The sequence below is a fragment of the Lissotriton vulgaris genome, chromosome 9, assembly GCF_964263255.1.
Source record: "Lissotriton vulgaris chromosome 9, aLisVul1.2, whole genome shotgun sequence".
Classification (NCBI taxonomy): Eukaryota; Metazoa; Chordata; class Amphibia; order Caudata; family Salamandridae; genus Lissotriton; species Lissotriton vulgaris.
Window position 1 is genome coordinate 632,039,638 of NC_141697.1, and position 19,754 is coordinate 632,059,391.

At 47.8% G+C, this 19,754-nt stretch overlaps 1 protein-coding gene across 1 annotated transcript in view; it reads left to right on the plus strand.

The window, feature by feature from the left end:
• Window positions 1-19,754, plus strand: part of SART1 (spliceosome associated factor 1, recruiter of U4/U6.U5 tri-snRNP) — a 598,340-nt gene that overhangs the window by 459,145 nt on the left and 119,441 nt on the right. The window contains exons 12-13 of the mRNA XM_086938291.1: window positions 6,141-6,268; window positions 7,302-7,472. Of these exons, the coding sequence (XP_086794417.1) occupies window positions 6,141-6,268; window positions 7,302-7,472 (299 nt within the window). The remainder of the gene's footprint in view (window positions 1-6,140; window positions 6,269-7,301; window positions 7,473-19,754) is intronic.

The following is a 19,754-nucleotide window of genomic DNA, read 5'->3' on the forward strand; positions in this document are numbered from 1 at the left end:
GTCTCCGCAGCCTGCACTGGTCCTGATCCAGATGCTCCTGGCTCTGTCCCCATTTTCATCCTTGACTCCAGCACAGAGCCGGAGGGGCGTCACCCGAGGCCAACTGAAGCAATGCCTTCCAGGCTCCGGTCTCCCTATTCTTATGGGCTGGGAGGATTAGGAAGAGTCACTGGACCCGAGGAATACCAGCCCCTAGACCACAGCATGGACTGGTGTGAGGAATTGGCAGATGCTAGTGGACTGGACATCCAGGTACTGGCATGCTCTCCTACTGTGACTACGGAGAAGGGGGCTTCATTTGCTATAGTGGTAAGAAGGGCAGCCAAGGTACTGGACCTTAGGCTACCCTCAGTGGTAGCCAAGACTTGCGTCTTTTGACCCCTTCAGAAATTCTTTTCCCATTTAATAAGGCTCTCACGGACGTCCTGCTAGGGACTTGGTCCACGCCCTGCACAGGGTCTCCTGTGAGCAGAACAATTGCCTATCGCCGTTCCTGCCCTGCCCCAGGGGACCCCAACTTCCTCACACAGCACCCTACCCTGGAGAGCTTGGTGGTCCGAGGCTCATTCTCCCGTTCGCCTGCCTGACTCTGCCCTCCGTGAACACCACGTGCCTTTTGGACTGTTACTTCCGTGCCCAGGGGATTCAGTTGCGCAGGTGCTGCCTATGGTCCCAGTGGAGACCCGGACCATACTCTTCCAGGCTGTGTCTGACGGGAGAGATGCAGCGACGTTGGCGATTCAATGTGTGCTGGACACAACCGACTCACTGGGTAGAGCAGCTTCTTTGTCGGTGGCCGTCCAGAACCCCACCTGGCTCCTCATTGGCTTTTCCGCAGATGTCCAACCTTGGCTTATGGACGTCCTTTGATGGCTCCTGTCTCTTTGAAGACAAAGCAGACTTAGCAATGGAGTGCTTTAGGGATAGTAGAGCTACAGCCAGGTCCTTGGGCCAGTGCATGGCCCTCACCAACTCCAGTTTGCCTTTCGTTGCCACGGAAGGGGCTTTCAACCACATCTTTAGTAGCACAGCTACTATGGCCTGCAAGTTTCCCAGCCTCCAGGCTGGCTGAGGATACAGTACCCTCAGCCGCTGTGGGTCAGGAATCCAGAGGTAAGGCGAGTCCGCCATTCCGTCGGCAGCCGAAGGCTCCAAAACTCTTTAGTTTGCCCTTTGACCGTCAGGGGCACTGTAGGAAGCTGGCTCTCTATATAGTGTATTAAAATGAGGTACACTGTGCAGAGAGTCCAAGTATCCCTTATTAGTGAACTCGGGCTGTAAGAAGATGGCTCCTTATGTGATATATCAAAAATCTGATATACCATGGAAAGAGTCCAGGGGTTCCCTTATGAGTGGACAGACCTTGCTATGCAGTCCCAAAGTGCTCTGTTAGGGTCAAGTGTGTTCGAACTGCCTTAGGCTTAACACAGAGGAGTGCACAACATTTGCAAATACACACTGTAGAGGCTGGCTTAGTATATGTTTTTTTGTTGTTTTTTTTTAAGACCAACGGTCCCAAACTTTATTTAGTTTCACAGATAAGCCAGTTGTTATTCATACAATGTCATAACAATGAAGAATTGTCACAAACGGTACACAGCAATTAGCACACGTTGACATGTCAGCTATATATGAGTGAAAATAAACAGTGGCAGGTGGAAGTGCATTAGTCCATACGTGTCAGTCCTGGGAAATGTCTCAATTTGCAGTGCTCGCTGGTCGTAGCACTGCAAAAAGGGCCAGCGTGGTCACACAAGCCAACAGTCGTGGTTGAGGCTGAGTTCCCCGATCAGTACATCAGCGGGTAGGGGCAGTGTCATACCCTCCGTTGTCGTATGGAACACTGGGTGCCCGCTTCCTGGTCCTGGATGTATCCAATCAGCGTTATGCAAAACGCAAACGGGGAAGGGTGATCGGGCATCATCATGTGTACAGTATGAACAGCTTCTGTGTCAACCAAAAGGGAATAACTGGGTAGTGTAATACAAGGGGGAGGGAGAAACATTTCGACAACTGGTGGTCTGGCATGTGCGTGTATAGTAGTGCGTCTAGAATCCTAGCTGTGTGTGGTGCATCCTGTAAGGGTCGTGCTGAGGCGGGGACAGTTGAGGAGGCGGTATCGCTGTGGCTGCAAGGCGAGGGGGGGGGGGGGCGAAAGGCGCGGGGGGGAAGCGGCAGAGGACAGCCCCGTCCTGCGAGGCCTCAGCTGTCGGGGGAAGAGGGGGGGGGGAGGGCGAAAGGACGGGGGGGCGGTGGAGCCCGTGTCAAGTGTGGACAGCAATCGCTGGCTTAGTATATGATGCACACTTATTTAGGTGATGCACCTTCACCTAATCGAGGCAACCTCATGATTTTAGAGGTTTTGATAACCAAAGAAAGCTCTTAAAGTGGTAGCTGTGGACCCGCTACCTGAACCAACGCCCGAACTTCCATCAGCCCACTAGACACCTCTGCGTCCCTTTCTCTAACCCTCACCCGCATCTGACGTAGCAGATGCAGAGGGGTCACTCCTACCTACCTAGCAGCAGTGACATGGAACTAGCTATCCTTTTAAATACGGATCTCGCAATCTGGTCCAGAGTTCCGAAAGTCCCTTAAATCCTGGCTATTCAGCTAATCCACTAGACCCTGCCAGCGCCTTGGTACCCTCACAGGTGACCAGAAGCGCTCTATAAAACTACTGATTAATGGCTTGATTGAAATACGCCCATAGCACAGCTTTTGAGAGCTGCACTTTTCCGCTCTCCCTTAACCTCCTTGACTCCTCCTCTACCTTGCCTGGATACATATGTTGTAAATACACCAGTGAGCCATACCTCCAGATTCTCAAAGTGTCTTAGTTGTAGACTAGGGCCAAAATATCTGAGATGTAATCTCAACCAAACGCTTCACTAAATTCGGTGATCCTGATTTGCCAAGTTAATCACTGTCTTTACTTGTGCCTCATGTTCTGTGTTGCCAAAAAGGTGGGTAGTTAGAAATAGATGAAACTATTACATTGTGGAGCATATCTAAATGTGTAGGCCATAGTAAGCTAAAACAAAGAGCTATTTGGATTGGTTTTTAATACGTTTTAGTTTGAAATTTATCTCTTGCTGATTACTTTCAATTTTGGAACTGTTCACCAAGTCCTTGTTTATTTATCTCCCTTCCTGTTATACTTTGGTTTTATGCTAGTCATTCTGTCTCCTCCCCTTTCAAGTCTAAATGTAGGACTTTAAAGTCCAGAATAGGAAGTTATTGGAGCAGACATGCTACAAGTTGCTGAGTATTTAAAACAAATGCTTGCATGTGATACTTTTTAGCAGTCCAGATGTATTTAATATCTGGTAATCTGTGGAATTATTTAAGATCTGGTAATCTGTGGGATTCTAGGCATTGTTTGTAGGAGAGTAGGGTCTGCAATCCTATGATCACCCAGATTTTTTGCTTTTGTTTCACTGGTTTACGACTTTCTCTGGCTGTGGGCCTGCCAATCAGACCCACAGCCTGGCTGTTCTCTCTCTAAATTACAACATGTACCCTAGGTGCATTTACCAATTGGTACTGGGCCACCTTATCAGACCCTGTAACTCAGGGCATAGGTGTACCCAGGGCCTACCAGGGGCTGAAGCATGTATTATGCCACCCCTGGCTGGCCTCCTAAATTTGACACAACTGGCTGCATGACAGCTGGGGCAAAGTCGTGTAATCACCCTTTGCTGTAGATATATTATACCTATATCTAACCCTAAAAAAATGGACACACAGATTCCTATCAGTCACTCCTATGGCAGGCCTTGACAATCCTGAAGGCAGAGTGCTTGGAATCGTGTGAGATGGTGCTCTGGCATGAGCTGAGCCTGTCTGCAGCTTGCGGAACCAAGTCCTAATAGCTGTTCCATGATAACGCATACCATATACTCTTAAGTGCATTATAATCCTCGCGGTTAAATGCTATCTTTGGTATTGCTTTATCAAAACATGTCGAGTAAGGTGTCATACGAATTGGAATACTAACCTCTCGCCAATTCTGGCGACAGGGTTAGCATTCCACCCTTCTAGAGGGACACGACATGTATGTAACTGTGAACCCCGGTTAAAGTTAAACGAAGCCTCAGCTCCACAAAATGGATGCTGCCACCACAGACACGAGTCTGACCTCCTGCTGCTGGGAGTCCTTCCAGCGAGGAGAGCTTGGACAAAGGGTTTCCTGTCCGGGGCGGTGCTAGCACCATCCCAGACAGGGTTTTGTGTATCCTGGGTAGGCAGGGCTTTACAGGAAGGTGACTGCTGAGTGGCACCCCGGTGCTCACTACGCATAGGCCGGTCAGAACCAGTTCCAGGGGCACCCCAGCCCCTGGCCTGGGGAAAGTCCGGCATGGGAGAGGGGTGTAACCACCCCCCTCCTAGTCCCACCCATAGGCAGGACCTAGTCACCGGGTCAGCCCCTTTTCTTAGTATAAAGATAGGAGCGGGCCCCCTGTTCAAATTAGATCATCTTTGGAATCAAGACACGACTTTCTGCGAAAGGACATCAAGATTTCTTCTTCAAGATTCTCCCTTGTGACTAAGGAGTAGTCACCCTGCATCCGCAGGCACCATCTTAAGAACACTGCGGTCTGCTGCAAGTCCTTCCTCAGGAATCCGACGACACAGCTCGACGAGACCCGGCTTCCCTGGCACCTCTGACCTCTACTCACCTCTACAGCCAAGCTGAGAACCGTGAGTGCGACGAGACCTCGAGGGACCGACGATCGCCAAGACTGCACGACTTCTTCACAACAAGCCCGCCGAGTGTCCCTCTGGTGAGTTCTTTGGGGTCCGAGAAGCCCCGACCCTGAGCAGCTCCAGCACCGAAGATCAGCCTCCCAGCATCTCCACGATCTGCGTGGGGCCCTTTTGCTTTTTGCTGCTCACCGCGTTGTTTGGCTACCAGCCGGCTGGCTTGTGGCCTTCTTAACGACGCCCGACGACATCACTGCTGCTGGTCTGGTTGCTCCAGACTGGCCCTTGCTTCCTTCCAAAAGAGAAGCACCCCGGACCCTCCTGGTCCACTCCAGACGCCATTTTAGGTCCACCGCGTGGGCTTGAATTTGCCAAGGCTTTGTTGCCCAATCCTGGGTCCAGCGACGCCGACAGCTTCATCCATCGTGGGACAGCTCGCTCCTCCATCCTGGTCGCCGACAACGCCTCCTGGTCCGTGAGATCTGCGAGCCCAGCGTCACCCACTCACCTAGTCGAGGTGACTACCATCCGGTGCCCTCCTGGTGCCACCTGACTACTGGCTAGTAGTCACGAACTTGGTCCCCTCTGCTTTCAGGTGTCATCTCTCTTCAAGATCCAGGCTTGGATCACTTCGAACTCTCTTCACTGGTCGCCTGCCAGCATCTTTCTTCCAGGCTCCTGGTCCGTCTACGAGGATTCCCGACGTCTTTTGAGACATATGCAGCTGCAGCCCCTGGGCTAGGTAACTTCGGCATTTCGGTGCCCCAGCATAGCCTCACTATCCAAAGGTCAGAATCCACTTTCGTTTTCCTCCTACCAGGTCGGGTTCGCCCGAGAACACTAACTTTGCTTTTATTAGCTACCATAGACTTTGGCCCGCATCACGCGTGAGAGTGTACACTCTGCACCCGAGTCCCCTGGGTCTCCTAGAAGTAATCTAACGATTCTATAGTCAAGTCCTAGCGATTCCAAAGCCTATTAGTACTGTACTTACCTGCTAGTAATTTCGCATTCCACTTTCAGAGTATATGGTTTTCCGTGCCCCTCGGGCATTTGTATATACTGTGCTAACTTAAGTATTTTCGTAAGAGTTTTGTGTTGTGCTTAGTACCCTGTCCTCATAAAGAGTACAGGGCTGTTGTGATTTTAATAAATACACTGTTTATTTTCATAACACTTGTGTGGTGTCCTTTCACTTGGTGTTCAAGGGGTATATGTGTGGTATAACAGCTGGCTTAACACGCCCTCTCGAGTCTTTAGCCTTAGACTGCTCGTATCCATGCTACTAGGATAGCTGGTCTATAAGGTTGACTTACAACCAATCATCAATAAGGGTTGCTGGACTGATACATAGTGTTCACTAGAATAGTGAGCACTGCATATCAGGCCACCTTCTCACATTGTTCATGGAGCTTCTTTTTATTTTTTTATAGAGGAAGGGAAATCACCAGACTCTCCTGTGCACATTGAAGAGGATGAGGCTGAGTTGGAACTTCAGAAACAGCTGGAGAAAGGCAGGAAACTGAAGCAACTGCAGCAGCTGAAGGACAGTGGTGAGAAGGTGAGTTAGCCCATGTTGGTTGCCGGCATCCATTGCAGTCATGGTACAGCAAGGAGCTCTGCATATACCTCAGTCCAAGCCTACAGTATTTCTAAGCCTTTCCAAATGAATCTTAAAGACATCACCTCCAGCAGTACTACCAGAGGACTTATTGAAGCCTTTGCTGCGGTGGAGAAGTGTGGCTCAGGGGTTAGAGGCGGCAGACCCGGAAGCTGAGATCGGCCCTGGACCAGGGTTCAATTCCCCGCCTCGGCGGGTCTTGGGCTCAAAAATTCCACTGACTCGATAATTCTTGTTCCGGTGCCTACTCGACTCACGGGTTCACACTCTGCGACTCTGGGCAATAGCTTGCTTAATCTCCACTACGGCCCCTCGCGGCGGGATGCCTGGCTTTCACCTTGTGGATACCCTGCTGGGGTTATCTCACAGGGGAATACCAGGACAGGTTCCCAAGGCAAGCGCCTTGATGCCTTCGGGTGATACGTGCGCTATATAAATCGCAATACATTTACATTTACATTTACATGTCCCTGAACTACAGTCTCAAACAATCTAAGTACTAGAATCATACAAACCTGGTATTTCACCGTAGTCCTGATATTCAAGGATTTGCTGCCCCAGATTGGAAATAATTGTTTCAAGTTTGTCAAAGTCCTCTAAATTAGGGTCTGTAACATCATAATATTTTGAGGAACTTCTCATTGCAGTTTAATGTTGAAGAGACTAACGACTTACTAAATGCGTACTATGGTCACTATAATAGATTTAGTTATTGATAGATGAAGTCCTCCTTTGGGGAGAGCCAGGCTTTAGAAATTAAGTGCCCTTTACAGGATGGTGCATGGTCTGAAGTATGGAGGAGTTCTCTAAGCTCATCTTCCAACAACAACAAAATTGATGGCCTGCATGGATGCCATTTTTTGAAGGTATTGCCACCAAAGGTTAAGACACAGGTTGGTATTGCAGACTTGGGCCAATAGAATAGAGATGTTACACTTTACTCTGCTGTTGAAATGATCTGTTTGTGTGGCAGGTTGTTGATATGGTGAAGAAGCTGGAAGCCTCTAAGGGTAGAGAAGATGATGATGACCCAGAAAAGAAAGGAGCTATTGTCTTCAATGCAACCTCAGAATTCTGCAGGACACTGGGAGAGATACCTACATATGGTCTAGCTGGGAATCGAGAGGACCAGGAAGATCTTGTGGTATGTCCTTTGTATGAAGTTCAAATACATGAACCACCCTATTTTGTTGAATCTTAATTGTTGTATCAATCTTTTCTTCAAACATGCATATTCTAAATTTTTAGTGCCTTTCTGTCACTTGGGTGTTTCAAAAGGCAGCGATTATCTTTTCTGCTACTTTTTCTCCAAGTATAACAATTACTTTGATGTAATTACTTTGATGCAGTCCCTGAAACGCGTTATCACTCCATGTGTTATTCCTCTTTGCCATTTACTTTGTTTACGAGAGGTAGTTTTACCTTTGTATGCTTTGGGTAACACCTGCAAAAGACAGGTGAAAAACACATTTGTACAGCTGCAGTGTTTTCTTTGTCAACATAAACAAATTTGGTGATCTAGCAGCATACTCCACAATCTACTGCATCATTTGTAGACTTGGTTTCTAGGTCAAATTGACCAGAATTGCCACCCACACGGTGCAACGCTGTAACAGACACTTTATTAAAGTTAATTAGACCCCTTCAAATCTTGATTGTTGAAATAATCGATTTAAAGACATGCTTGAGTGGCCAGATGGTGCAAATATTTCCATTTCAAGGACTGGGAAAGGGTTTTGTCTGGAGCAGAAAACAAACTTTAAAGACATAAATGTATTTGTGAGGAAATGGGGTGCATTATATGGTGTGTCACTGCACTATTTAATGCACTTACCAACCCCTTTAGGGCCAGTGGGTTTAGTTTGTCATACTTTCAGCTCAATCCTGGGTAGCTGTGGCTCTGTACAGCAAGGCTTACACAAAGGAACAAGTATAAATCATTTAAACACCACCAGAACAATTGAAAACAAAATTGACCACACCATAGAAATCCAACACCAGTTTATAAAAATAGCCTTAATTTTTAGACTCTACAATGAAAAAGATCGAGCGGAAAGTTCTGGCAAAATAGAATGTACAAAGTGTAGTAAATCAGGTTATTTCATTTGCCCGCAAACAAGCAATGGCAAATTCAACAAATTTGACACTTCAAAACCTTTTCACCAAAAAGCTTGGGCTAGTTGGAATGCAGTCTCTTGGAGTCACTTTAGGCGACCGACTACAGTGTGGAGCCATTCAAGGGGACCAGCAGGGTCCTCAAAAACCGTACCATCATCAAGTGAAGCAGTCTTCAGTCAGCTCCAGGGACTTTTATCCTTGGCAGGGCTTTCTTATAGAAGTCGTCCTAATGCATGGGATGAAGGATTCTGAAGATGCTCAAAGGATGCTGTGAATGCAATGCTGTCGACAAGGGTCTTGCTACCATTACACCTTGGTCCACAAAGGGGGTGAGGTGGTCCTGGGCGCATGGTCAATGTCCTTCGAAGTCCTCTAGATGCTGGCAGAAGTCCAGTCGCCATTAGACTACCAGTCGACCAGTATCGCGATCAAAGGTTAGTCCATACTGGATAACTCCCAGCTGCACTCCCGGGCTTGGCGAACTCTGATGCAAGTTCGTACGTCGGGTCCTCGTGCTTGATGCTGCATGGTGGCAGGTTGGAGAATTTGGTCTACCAATTTGCCCCAGCAGGATCCTCAGCTGGTGTGTCTCTGTGCTGTGAACATGAGGCCAACTCACTGACACTTAGAGTCTCTTGGCTTTGGCTGGGCTCTGAAGACTACTTCTCCTCGAGCAGGACACAGCAGGTGCAGGAAAGCTGGCTGACTAAACTGGGGGAGGTTAGTGGATTAGAGTCCTCTCCAGTTTCATATTTACTTTCTCCACCTGGTATGCTATAGTGAAAGTTCTTCTTTGGCTGAAATATTGAAAAGGACAGCAATCGTGTTGGATTGCCAGTTTTCCTTGGTGGAGTTAACCACAGATACTTTGGTGAATTTACTTCATCAAGTGAAATGGGAGTGGAGCATGTGCTCTCTTTTTGAACTGTTAGGAGCTTGGGCAAAACCTGTGACTGGAGTTCCAGTTGACTGGCCCTGTGACATCTCACTACTAAAGGGCTGGTGGTTCAAGCTGCAACAGCTTTTTCGGATCCTAATGTCCTTCCATTAGTTCCATCAGGCAAGGAATTCAGATGATTAGAAAGTTATGCGAGGAATATATTTTCTTCTGTAAGCTCAGCTTTGAGTTCTTTAAACACTACATGTGATATAGGTAGATTTTCTCATGTTAATGGGACCCTATAGCACTGAGGCTACCTTCTCTGCCTCAGGAAGCCAGAAATGAGCTAGTGCCTGTAGTGCAAGATGGCGGGAGGCGGCGAGATTCACCATCAAATGTGATATGGACACCACTGATTCTGTGGGTAGAGCTGTAGCTTAGTCAGTTGTTCAGTGCAGGCATGCATGGCTGCATCAGTCTGGGTTTTCAAAACCTGTGCAAGAGGGCCTAAAAGAGATGCAGTTTGGTGTCAGTTTATTCGGTGAAAAGGCTGATTCGGTTTTAAGACTCATCAGAGATTGTAGAATTGAAAAGTCCACTAGAGTTACTTTTGTAAGCTTAAGTCTTGTTTTCGGTCTTGTGTAGAGGGGTATCTGTACAACGGAGTTTTGATGCGTTTCTTCCGGTACGTCCTGGATGGTACTTTGCTTATTGCAGAGGTTTTTTCGATATCTGGTGTGTTTAGTCTAGGGCAGTTGGGATTACAGAAGTTGTGTTCCACAATAAGTGGTTATCTTGGTTATTCTGCTAGCTGCAGAAGTCCTGGACTCTGTCGATGACAGTTTCCAGTGTTTAATTTGCGTTACGTTTTTCGTTTGAGCCAAGTTTCAGGTCTCATGGTTTCATTTACTCTAGAAGAGTTCAGGTTCAAGAGTGATACCCTTATGGTATATATTATACTATACTGTATGTGGAGTATTGTTTTGTATGTGGTCATAGTATCTTTAAATGTGTGTGTGTGTATATATTTATCTGTTGAGCAATTTTAGTCTCACGTTGGAGTGGGCTTAGTTCTAATCTATGGTTACTTCTCTGTAGCATGGGATCATACATCCATGCACTTTGGTACCCCTTGTTGGGTATTTTTGAATTTGTACTTAATTGGAGTAGGGGGGGGGCTATATGATGTGCCCATTAATGAGGCTCATGTGGTAAGACCCTCACAATTCGTCTAGGTAATCTGATAAAATATCTAATATGTGTTTGTATGGTAAGGCTCTTGAGCGTTTATCCCAATATTCCTTCTGAAAATTCTCAGGAGGTAGCTGGTAGCCTACTTTGTTTGTGGCTTCAGCTTTTTCCCTAGTACTTGACTTGCATTTATGTGATAGATGAGGTTCTCTACGTCTGCTAGATGTCAACTATTTTAAATGAAATGCTTGTGAAGCTTTATGACATTATATTGCTATTCAAGTTCAGTCTTATGGCCAGTGCCATTGAGCATGTTCACGCTCGCAAGGCATGATTGTTTGCGTACTTTCCTGATATATTTTAAGGTTATTATAGGTCTTCATGCAGATATAGTTTATGAAGCGATTCCGTTCCTTCTTTTGGAAAGATTTAATTTTTTGTCTTTTTTCTGGATTGTTATAACGTTGTGCATTATTGATAAAGATTTTCTTTGTTTCTAAAGAGTATTTCCCTCCAATGGGGTACCATTTCTTCTCTATGAAGAATTAATATAGGTTTTTCCTTGAGAAAAGAGGCGTGAACCTAGTAGTTTCTATCTTTTGTAGAGGTCTTTTATTACTGACAAAAGGGTACAAAAGGGGGTGGTGATGGGTGGAGCATCTGAACCAATCAAACACTCACACCCAGTCAACAGATCTGGGTTTAATCCATCGCCGTTCTTTAGCCCACTCTACCACCCCTGTTCAGACATGGCCATATGCAAATCAGTCTGACACTGTGCCTCATGGGAACAGTCCAGCCCGAACTGCCAAGCCATGCCTTCCCTGGACCGGAAACAAGCTTCCGAACAATGGAGTCATGACACAAAATGGATGCCGACAAGGACGACACTTTTCCTCATACCCTCCTTTTGCCATTGAGTGGCAAATACTCTAGGAGTCATTGATATTCATAAGATCATCTGTTTATGATTGGAGCATCATCTTCATATTAGTGTTGTGAATGTTAGAAGGTTGAGGCTTGAGAGCCTGAACACACATTGCACAGAGCATTGGCAGACACTGAATGCACAAACAGCAGGAGACCAGGGCAGCCACTCCCAAGGCAATGAAGATGAGGCCCCTCCATCCCGATTGATAAAGGAGGCCCCAGATCCAGCCTGTGAGGGACCAGTTGCCTTCATCCTGATGAATTTCAGAGGAAAGGTGATGCAGACTTTGGATGGCATTATATACTGTGGGTGCATGATCAGGAATGTACACACAGCAGCTGGAGCCAATCAATTTACACACACCACCACGATCAGCGAGGATGATGGCAAGGGCCATACGATTTTGAAGTGTTACAAGGCGATTTGCCTGTAGCTCTGCAGTGATGTTTGAGAGGGCACCAGCTGTTTCTGTGATGGTGGCCTTAAGGACCCTGGTCAGTCCTCGCATAGCTCGACTGTTTGCCATTGGGCCCCAACATGGGAGGAAACCCTTAAAGAAGTCCCCGGCCTACTGTATCCTCAGCCGATATGACACCACTACGTGAGCGGCGCAGAGTGCCCTTCATCAACAGGTTGTAATCTCCATTGGTAGAATACGTCAGTGGAAGGAGGAAGGCCAGATAGCAGGTACCAGACCAGTTACGGGGGAGCCAAGTGTAGGCTGCAGTGCCGCAGATAAAGTAAGTGTTTGGAACGCCACCAACTTTGGAGGAGACGTAGAGTTAAAAGTTTTAGTGATGTCACGGATGCAGACACGGCCCCGAACATTTAGAACATTCAGAGGTTTCATACATCAGGTAGTAGCCTTCTGGCATGGAATTTGGTAAATGTTTGTCGAGAAGTTGAGTTAAATACCACCATCTCACCGAGTTCATCCGGTGGTAATAGCAATGTGGATGAACTGGTCGGGCAAAAAGGGGTATTGGTATTGCCAGACCTGTTTCTGTCATCCTGAAATGTTCCAAGGGCAGAATTGGCAGTACCATTAACAGTATAGGCCTCCTGCATTAACATCCACCATGCAAGACGGGACCCAGACATGGAGAGAGGATAAGGAAAGAATGGAACCGGTTGTGTCATAGCATGCGGCATCAGTCCACATACCCAACAGTTGGAGGTGTTTATTATCAGCTGATGATGATGAAACATCTGGACAAAGGTGTTATTGAAAAGTTCTGCACGGCGGGCCAATTCGTGGGCGGGTAACGTAAAAAACTGATGCTCTACAAGAGTCGGGGTAGGAGTTGGTGGGGTAACAGGATAGTAGATCAGTAACATCCAACCAATGATAGACAAGATGATTGAGACAAACAGCGTCACCACGGTGGCCACAAAGCACTTGCTATGTAGGAGACTGACATTATGTTTTTGGACTTGGGTGTATTGGACGGCAGCCATTGTACTAAGCCAGGGACCCCTACCGGCTGTCTGTGATTGGTGGTTGCTTCACTGGATGCAAGTGCCAAGAGCCCTATGGCGTACCTTAGTCTGACATACCAGCCCTGGAGATCACAGCCCTACAGGCTGTAGGCACCTTAGCGAAGTCAAGGGCATGCCTTGCTTCTGGAACGCAAGTTATATCGAGTAAAGTAGGAACAGTATGGTCAGGGAATAATTGTTCCTGATGCTGAGCAGAGTGAGGGGAGTGTTTTCTCTTTCCCTTCAGTATACTGTCTCTCTCTGCTTCCATAGATGTGGAATGTAATCTTGCGTCGCAGAAGGTAACAAACATCGGGACTATATCTGTCTCTGAGTCTTTTTGTCCTTCTCTCACCCACTGATCATAGGGGAAAGGCAGAGGCACTCGTCTACAGTGCGTGGTGTGGATCCAGTTCTTCCGTCCCTCAAATTTCACGGCGGTGTAGGTGGCCAGTAACACCTGACGGGGCTGTGTCCAGCGGGACTCGAGGCTCTTAGTACGTTGAAAGTTTCGAATCGGGACCCAGTCGCCAGGTTGGATAACGTGTCCTGGGCCCTTGCTTTTATCAGGTATGGCCTTGTGCACCTGGTGGTAAAGAGTACGAAAAGTGTTAGTCAAACTGTACAGATAATCAGTCAACACAGGGTATTCAACATCAGACAGTTTTGGGGCCGTGGAACACCCCACACATTGGCAGGTCTCCTGAACACAATCTAATGGGGAGATAGGCCTATCCTGGTATTGTCCTGACAGACAGCAGGGCCAGGGGCAGAGAATCAACCCAAGTGACATTTGTCTCGGCTACAATCGTGGCCACTTTAGTTTTTAGGATGCCAGTGTACACCTCCACTGGACCTGCTGATTGGGGTGGTTAGCTGCATGACATTTTTGTTTTATACCCAGTGCTGAACAGACATACTCCATTATTAGAGCCGTAAAGTGTGTCCCGTTGTCACTCCAGACCAAACTGGGCAAATCGAATCGTGAGAAGTATTCTTTCAATAGTATTTTGGCGGTAGTGATAGCGGTACAGTCTTTGACAGGGTAGGCCTCCACCCATCAGCTGAAGGTACAGACCACCACCAGGACTGTTACATCTGTACATCTGGATATAATCCATCTGGAGGGCTTCGAAAGGAAAGGTAGGGGGAGAGAATTATCCTCCAGGGGTTACTCTGCCTTTTCCCAGGTTGTACATAAGGCAAATCATGCATGTTTTGACCATCCTCTCAGCATATGCTGGTATCTTTGAGTTATGCTAGGTGGGTTCCAGAAACTTGCATATCCCTTTCGCACGAATGTGAGCAGGGCCATGGGCCATCGTTGCTACCAGTAGCACATGACTGTCTGACAACATCCATTGTCTCTCCATAGTGATACGGGCCTAACAACCATCTATTTCCTTTACCGCTAAATGCTCCGTCCACATCCTCCGCTCCTTAGGGGTAGCATGAGACTGAATAGCGATCACACTCTGTACAGTCTGGCTGGCTATCTGATCAGCCAGGCCATTGCCTTTTCCAACATCATCCGTCACTTTCTCATGCACTTTACATTTTATAATAGCTACCTTTCTGGGAAATATCATGGAGTCTAATAATCGGTGAATTAGGGGGGCATGTTGAATGTTTGTCCCATGTGAAGTAAGGAAATTCCTTTTCTTCCAGAGTCTCCCAAAGTTGTGAGCCACCCCAAAGGCGTCCTGGCTGTCAGTGTAGATATTAACCATTATTCCTTTGCTTAACTCACAGGCTCTAGTGAGGGCCACTAATTCTGCAGCCTGAGCAGAGCACTGCGGAATCTGAGCTGTTTCTACTACTTGCTCTAATGTCGTGAGGGCGTAGGCGGCTGATGTGTTACCATCTGGCCCTCTGAGACATGATCCGTCCACATACAGTGCACCTTCTGGGTCTGCTATTGGGGTATCCTGTAAGTCAACCCGTCCCTTTGTCTCCTCTTCTGTCCTCAATATACAGTCATGTGGATCTAAACAGGCATCCTGAGTATCCAGTGGGAGTAATGTGGCGGGATACAGTACAGTGCATCCCTTAATGTTAATGTGGCTGAAAAAGTGTCAATTCATATCCTGAGTCGTGCGCTAGTGAAGTACTGTGACTTGGTGTTATTAAGGAGGGTATCCACAGATTGGGGAACCATCAGAGTCAAGGGGGAGTTCATGACGATACCAGCACTCTGACGGAACATGAGTGCGGCCGCAGCTGTCTCCCGTAGGCATCCTGGTAGAGCTCTTGCAACAGGATCTAAGGTAGCTGAATAATAGGCACATGGCCGATGAGGACCTCCAAATATCTGGGTCAAGACAGTGCATGCACAGCCGTCTGTGTCATGTACAAAAAGAAAAAATGTTGTTATAATCGGGAGTACCGAGGACTGGAGCAGTACACAGAGCTCTTTTTAAATCCTGGAAGGCCTGAGTATGCTCTCTAGTCCATGGAAAGGAACTGTCTGATACGTCTTTAGTGGTGAGGGCAAGAAGAGGTTTGACCATGGCCGAAAAATTGGAAATCCACTGTCTGCAGTATGAGGTTAGACCTATGAAGGCTCGCACCTGCTTTTGTGTCCGTGGAGCCACCACAGCATTGATAACTGCTAAACGATCAGCGGTGAGCTGCCTTCCCTCCTTCGAGAGATGACCTAGGTCACCTTCTCTTGACAAAACTGAAGCTTTTTTAAAGAGACCTTGTGGTTATGGAGGGCAAAGTGACGTAACAGAGAGTAGCCTCTTTACATTTCGGGCGGAATTTGCAGTAATGAGGAAGTCATCAACATACTGCAGCAGTGTAGTATTATCAGGGAGTTCCAAGGAATCTAGTTTAATTTTTAGAGCTTGACTATAGATACTGGAACTCACGGTGAAGCCTTGAGGGGCGCAGCAAAATCTAAAGCTCCGCCCACCAAGGGAGAAACCAAAAAATGTCTGCTGTCAGGATGTATAGGAATGCAGAAAAAGGCATTCTTCAGGTCTATGACAGAAAAGTGTGTGGCGTCAGAAGGGACCATCGTCAAGAGGGCTGTAATGTCGGGGATAACAGGGTATTGGGAGATTGGTATTTTGTTAAGGGCTCTCAGGTCAATCACGGATCTGTATATTTTGGGGGAGAGTGCATCGCCATTGGACTTCTTAAGAACCGGAATAATAAGACTGTTACAGATATTACCACATGTCTCCTCCACTACTCCCTTGTCCATCAATTCAGATATTATTGTTAAAAGGGCCGCTTCTCCTTCTGCCGGCGTCAATACTGTCGAAGGTGGGGAAGGACGGCGCCGTGTTGAATACGTACCACATGAGGGGGTATATTGAGACAGCCGACATCTGTGTCTGATGATGCCCAGAGGGAGGAAGGTAAAGACTCCAACTCTGGTGGGAGGGGACCGGACAGATACATATAGGAGGCTGTGGTGGGGGAAATTGTTAGGGATACACCTTGGGGACTACATGATATGGTCTCATACAGAGCTTTCAGTAAATCCAGGCCTAATAAGTTTTCACTGCAACCTGTAGTGAGGACCAAGGGAGCGTCAACATGTGCGGGCCACTATCGAGAGGGAGGGGTTCAGACACAGGGCTGGTCAAGGGTGTTCCTGCGAAACCCACAGAGACATTCATGTTGCCAGAAAGGGGTGCCTCCGGGACTGACAGACGTGCCATAGAAGACCTGGTGGCCCCAGTATCCAAAAGAAAATACTGATTGTTCCCCACAACGAACATTTGAACATATGGGCCCCTTGATCCACTGGAATTTGCACTCTAGTAATACCCCTTTCCTGGCTGTACTATTCTTGCTAGAACCCTGTCTCATCAACTTTGTCATAATCATCATTGTAATAAGTGCGTGTTGCTTCGTATCCATCAAACCTATTGGCCGGGCGTTGCCGGGCAGGAGCATCATCCCTGGATCTACGTTCTTTGTCCTGCGGATGGGGCGGGCCATGGTCCCTAGTCGGCCTCCCCTCCCCAGGAGCCCGAGCCCGAGTCTTCACTGTTCGGATGTTTTCAGCTAAGACGGGACACTCATCTATCCAATGGCCTTACCCTTTAAATAAGCACACTGATCTGTTTGGAGGGCTCCTGTGCGTTGAGGGCCGGAGGGGGTAGACTGGCGAGCCCTCGGAGGGGGTTGGGGCTGTGGTCTGAAATATCCGTGGGCATCGGGACGTCGGGGAGGGTAAGCCTCCTGCAGAAGTACCTTAGTCTTAAGATCCCTAGCCTTCTTACTTTCCTTTTCTCTATCTTCATTCTCCCGATACTGTGCCATAGCCAAGATACCAGTCATATTCTGGGCGGACCATGTACTCAACTTTTTTGAGCCTGGCGGAAATCTCAGGAAGCAGGTTGCTGACAAACTTATCGACAAATACTGGGCTAGAGCCTGGGATCTGGGGGTCCAAGCCACTATGTCCCTTGTATTCTGTTTCAAAACGAGTAAAGAAGTCCGCCACACTTTCATCTTTTCTCTCCCTACAGGCATTTATCTTATCCCAGTTAATAACCTGTTTCTGGCAAAAAAAAAATCAGAAGCGTTATTTTACCGGGCAAAGTCAGGATGCCAGCTTCTGATTAGTCCCTCCTGCCCTTGCGTCTTCCATAGCTTCCAGATTAGCCCATTTACCTCCCAGCTCTACTTCATGGTCAGTATGTCGAATTTCATCCCAAATTTCAGTAGGAACGACTGTACCAAAGAGCATGTAGATGTCTTCAAGAATAAGTGTACCAGCAGATATTATGTGGCCTAATTCTTTGTAAAAGTCAGACGGATTTTTTCGAGTATCTGGTAACTGCCCTTTCAATTGCATTACCTCCGACCTTTTCCAAGAGACACGAACCCATAGCCTGCGCCAGTGTGCTTCGACAGCCCCTCGGCCATTATTTTGGGCATCGGTGAGTGCGTTAATAAAGACAGAGGCTGCCTCTCTCATTGGCATAGCTGTCTCTATGGGGGGTTTGGGGAAGGCGGTCATATCATGGTATGCTATCAAAGCAGACATAGCGCCAAACATCCCCTCTCCCTGCGCATTGCCTCTTTTTATTTGTGACCTGAGATCCACTAATCCGGCAGGTATCTGCATAAATAAATTCTCAAATCTCTGCATAACCAAAGTACGCATGCATTCAGCCCAGGTGGTCTGTTCCATAATCGTCCACTGGGAAAAGGTGGCCCATATTTCTTTACATGGATAAATATTCCCGCTATTTATCCAACATTCACACTGTTGCTTTTGCAGGTCATCTTCTCGTAGGGACGAAAGGCTGACTGCAGAGCGCAAGGAAGCCAGTCTGGGGGAATTCAATAATCTATACAAATGCTGCCTAACCATAGACCACAGGGAAGAAGGGAAGAGGCGGGCAGGGGTAAGGCGGCAGGGATTGGGCGGATGGGGACTCGTGGTCATTCCTGTGACGAGGACAGGGGTAGTGTGCACAGTTGGTGTCAAGGGCGTCAAAATAAGGGGGGTCGGTGTGACGGGGGAACAGTAAGAGGGGCAGTGTGGGTGCGAGTTTGCAGCACGGCTGGTGCAGCTGCATGCGGGCAGGGGGTGTCAGTGCAGGGTACATGGGGGCATAAGCAGGGGGACTTTCCAACATGGTATCGAGCTGGGAATCTCCCTCTTTTCCCCCTTCCATAAAGCCTTTTCCTTTCTCTTCCCTGGCCGGGTAGCACTTCTGCACCCGCGCCCTATGTTCCCTATCCGCTATCTACAGATTTTTCCATTGAGTCCTGGAAGTGCTCCCTAGCATGGTCAGCCATTGACATCCGCTCCGGCTTCCTTTCTAGTGCCATTTCCCTCTTTGCTCTCTGCTCAATTTCATTCCTCCACAACCTGACCGACTCAAACATTGAGGGACGAGTCTTCCATTTTAATAGCTGTTCCTCTAGATTTGCCAGAACTTACGGGTCAAAAGACTCATAAAGTGGCCTTTGCAATTCTGAGTCACTCCGTTTAGTGTATTTGGTCCAAAAAGGGGTAAACATTATAGCAGAAGGACCATGTTTAGTATACATGGTGTGACCAAGGGTCCCCTCTGGAGGAAGCGGACAGGCCGCCTCCAGCTGGGACTCCTGCGCACATATACAACATAATTTCTTAAACTTACTACTGACCGGCATGCTTGTAAACAGATAAGAAACAACAGCGGGTTTAAAAACTCACCTCGCTGGCTTGACTTTTGAAAAAGTCAATAACAGCAGAATCATACAGATTCTGTGGGTGATCAGCCCACCCTTACCTGACGGGGGTAGTTCTCTTCTGTAGACGTAGGGCTGTGTCCTGCTCCAGAAATCACTTTGTTAGGGGACTTCAGCGAGGACGCAGTAACATGGCCCAGACCGGGTGGGGAGGAACAGCGGGCGAGTCGTTCGGTTACCAGGCTTCAAGAATCCCTCGGGTAGGGTACTTTCCGTTGGAGTCTCTCCGTGCACCTACTCACATCCACCGGGCCTGACCTTCGTGCTTGTGGACTCCCTATTCGGGTGCCATTTGAAGAACCGTTTATACCCACTTACTGGGTCTCGGTGGCGGGGGAACTGCCCAAGTCTTCCATACCCTCCTTATTTAGTAAAAAGAGACGCAGGAGCCTTCGTCTGTAGGAGGAACCACGTTTTATTCGAATAGCCCGGGCAATGGAACAGAGTCCCAAGCTTGTCAAAAACAAGACAGAGGAGGCTGCTGCCTCACTCTGCAGCTTACAGGCCTTATGTACACATTTCCCACATTAAGAAACCAGTTTGGGTGGGGGCCTGGTGCCCCCAGAGTAAAAAATGCAGTTACACCATTCTTTGTTCAGGCAGGACGGGCGCTGCAA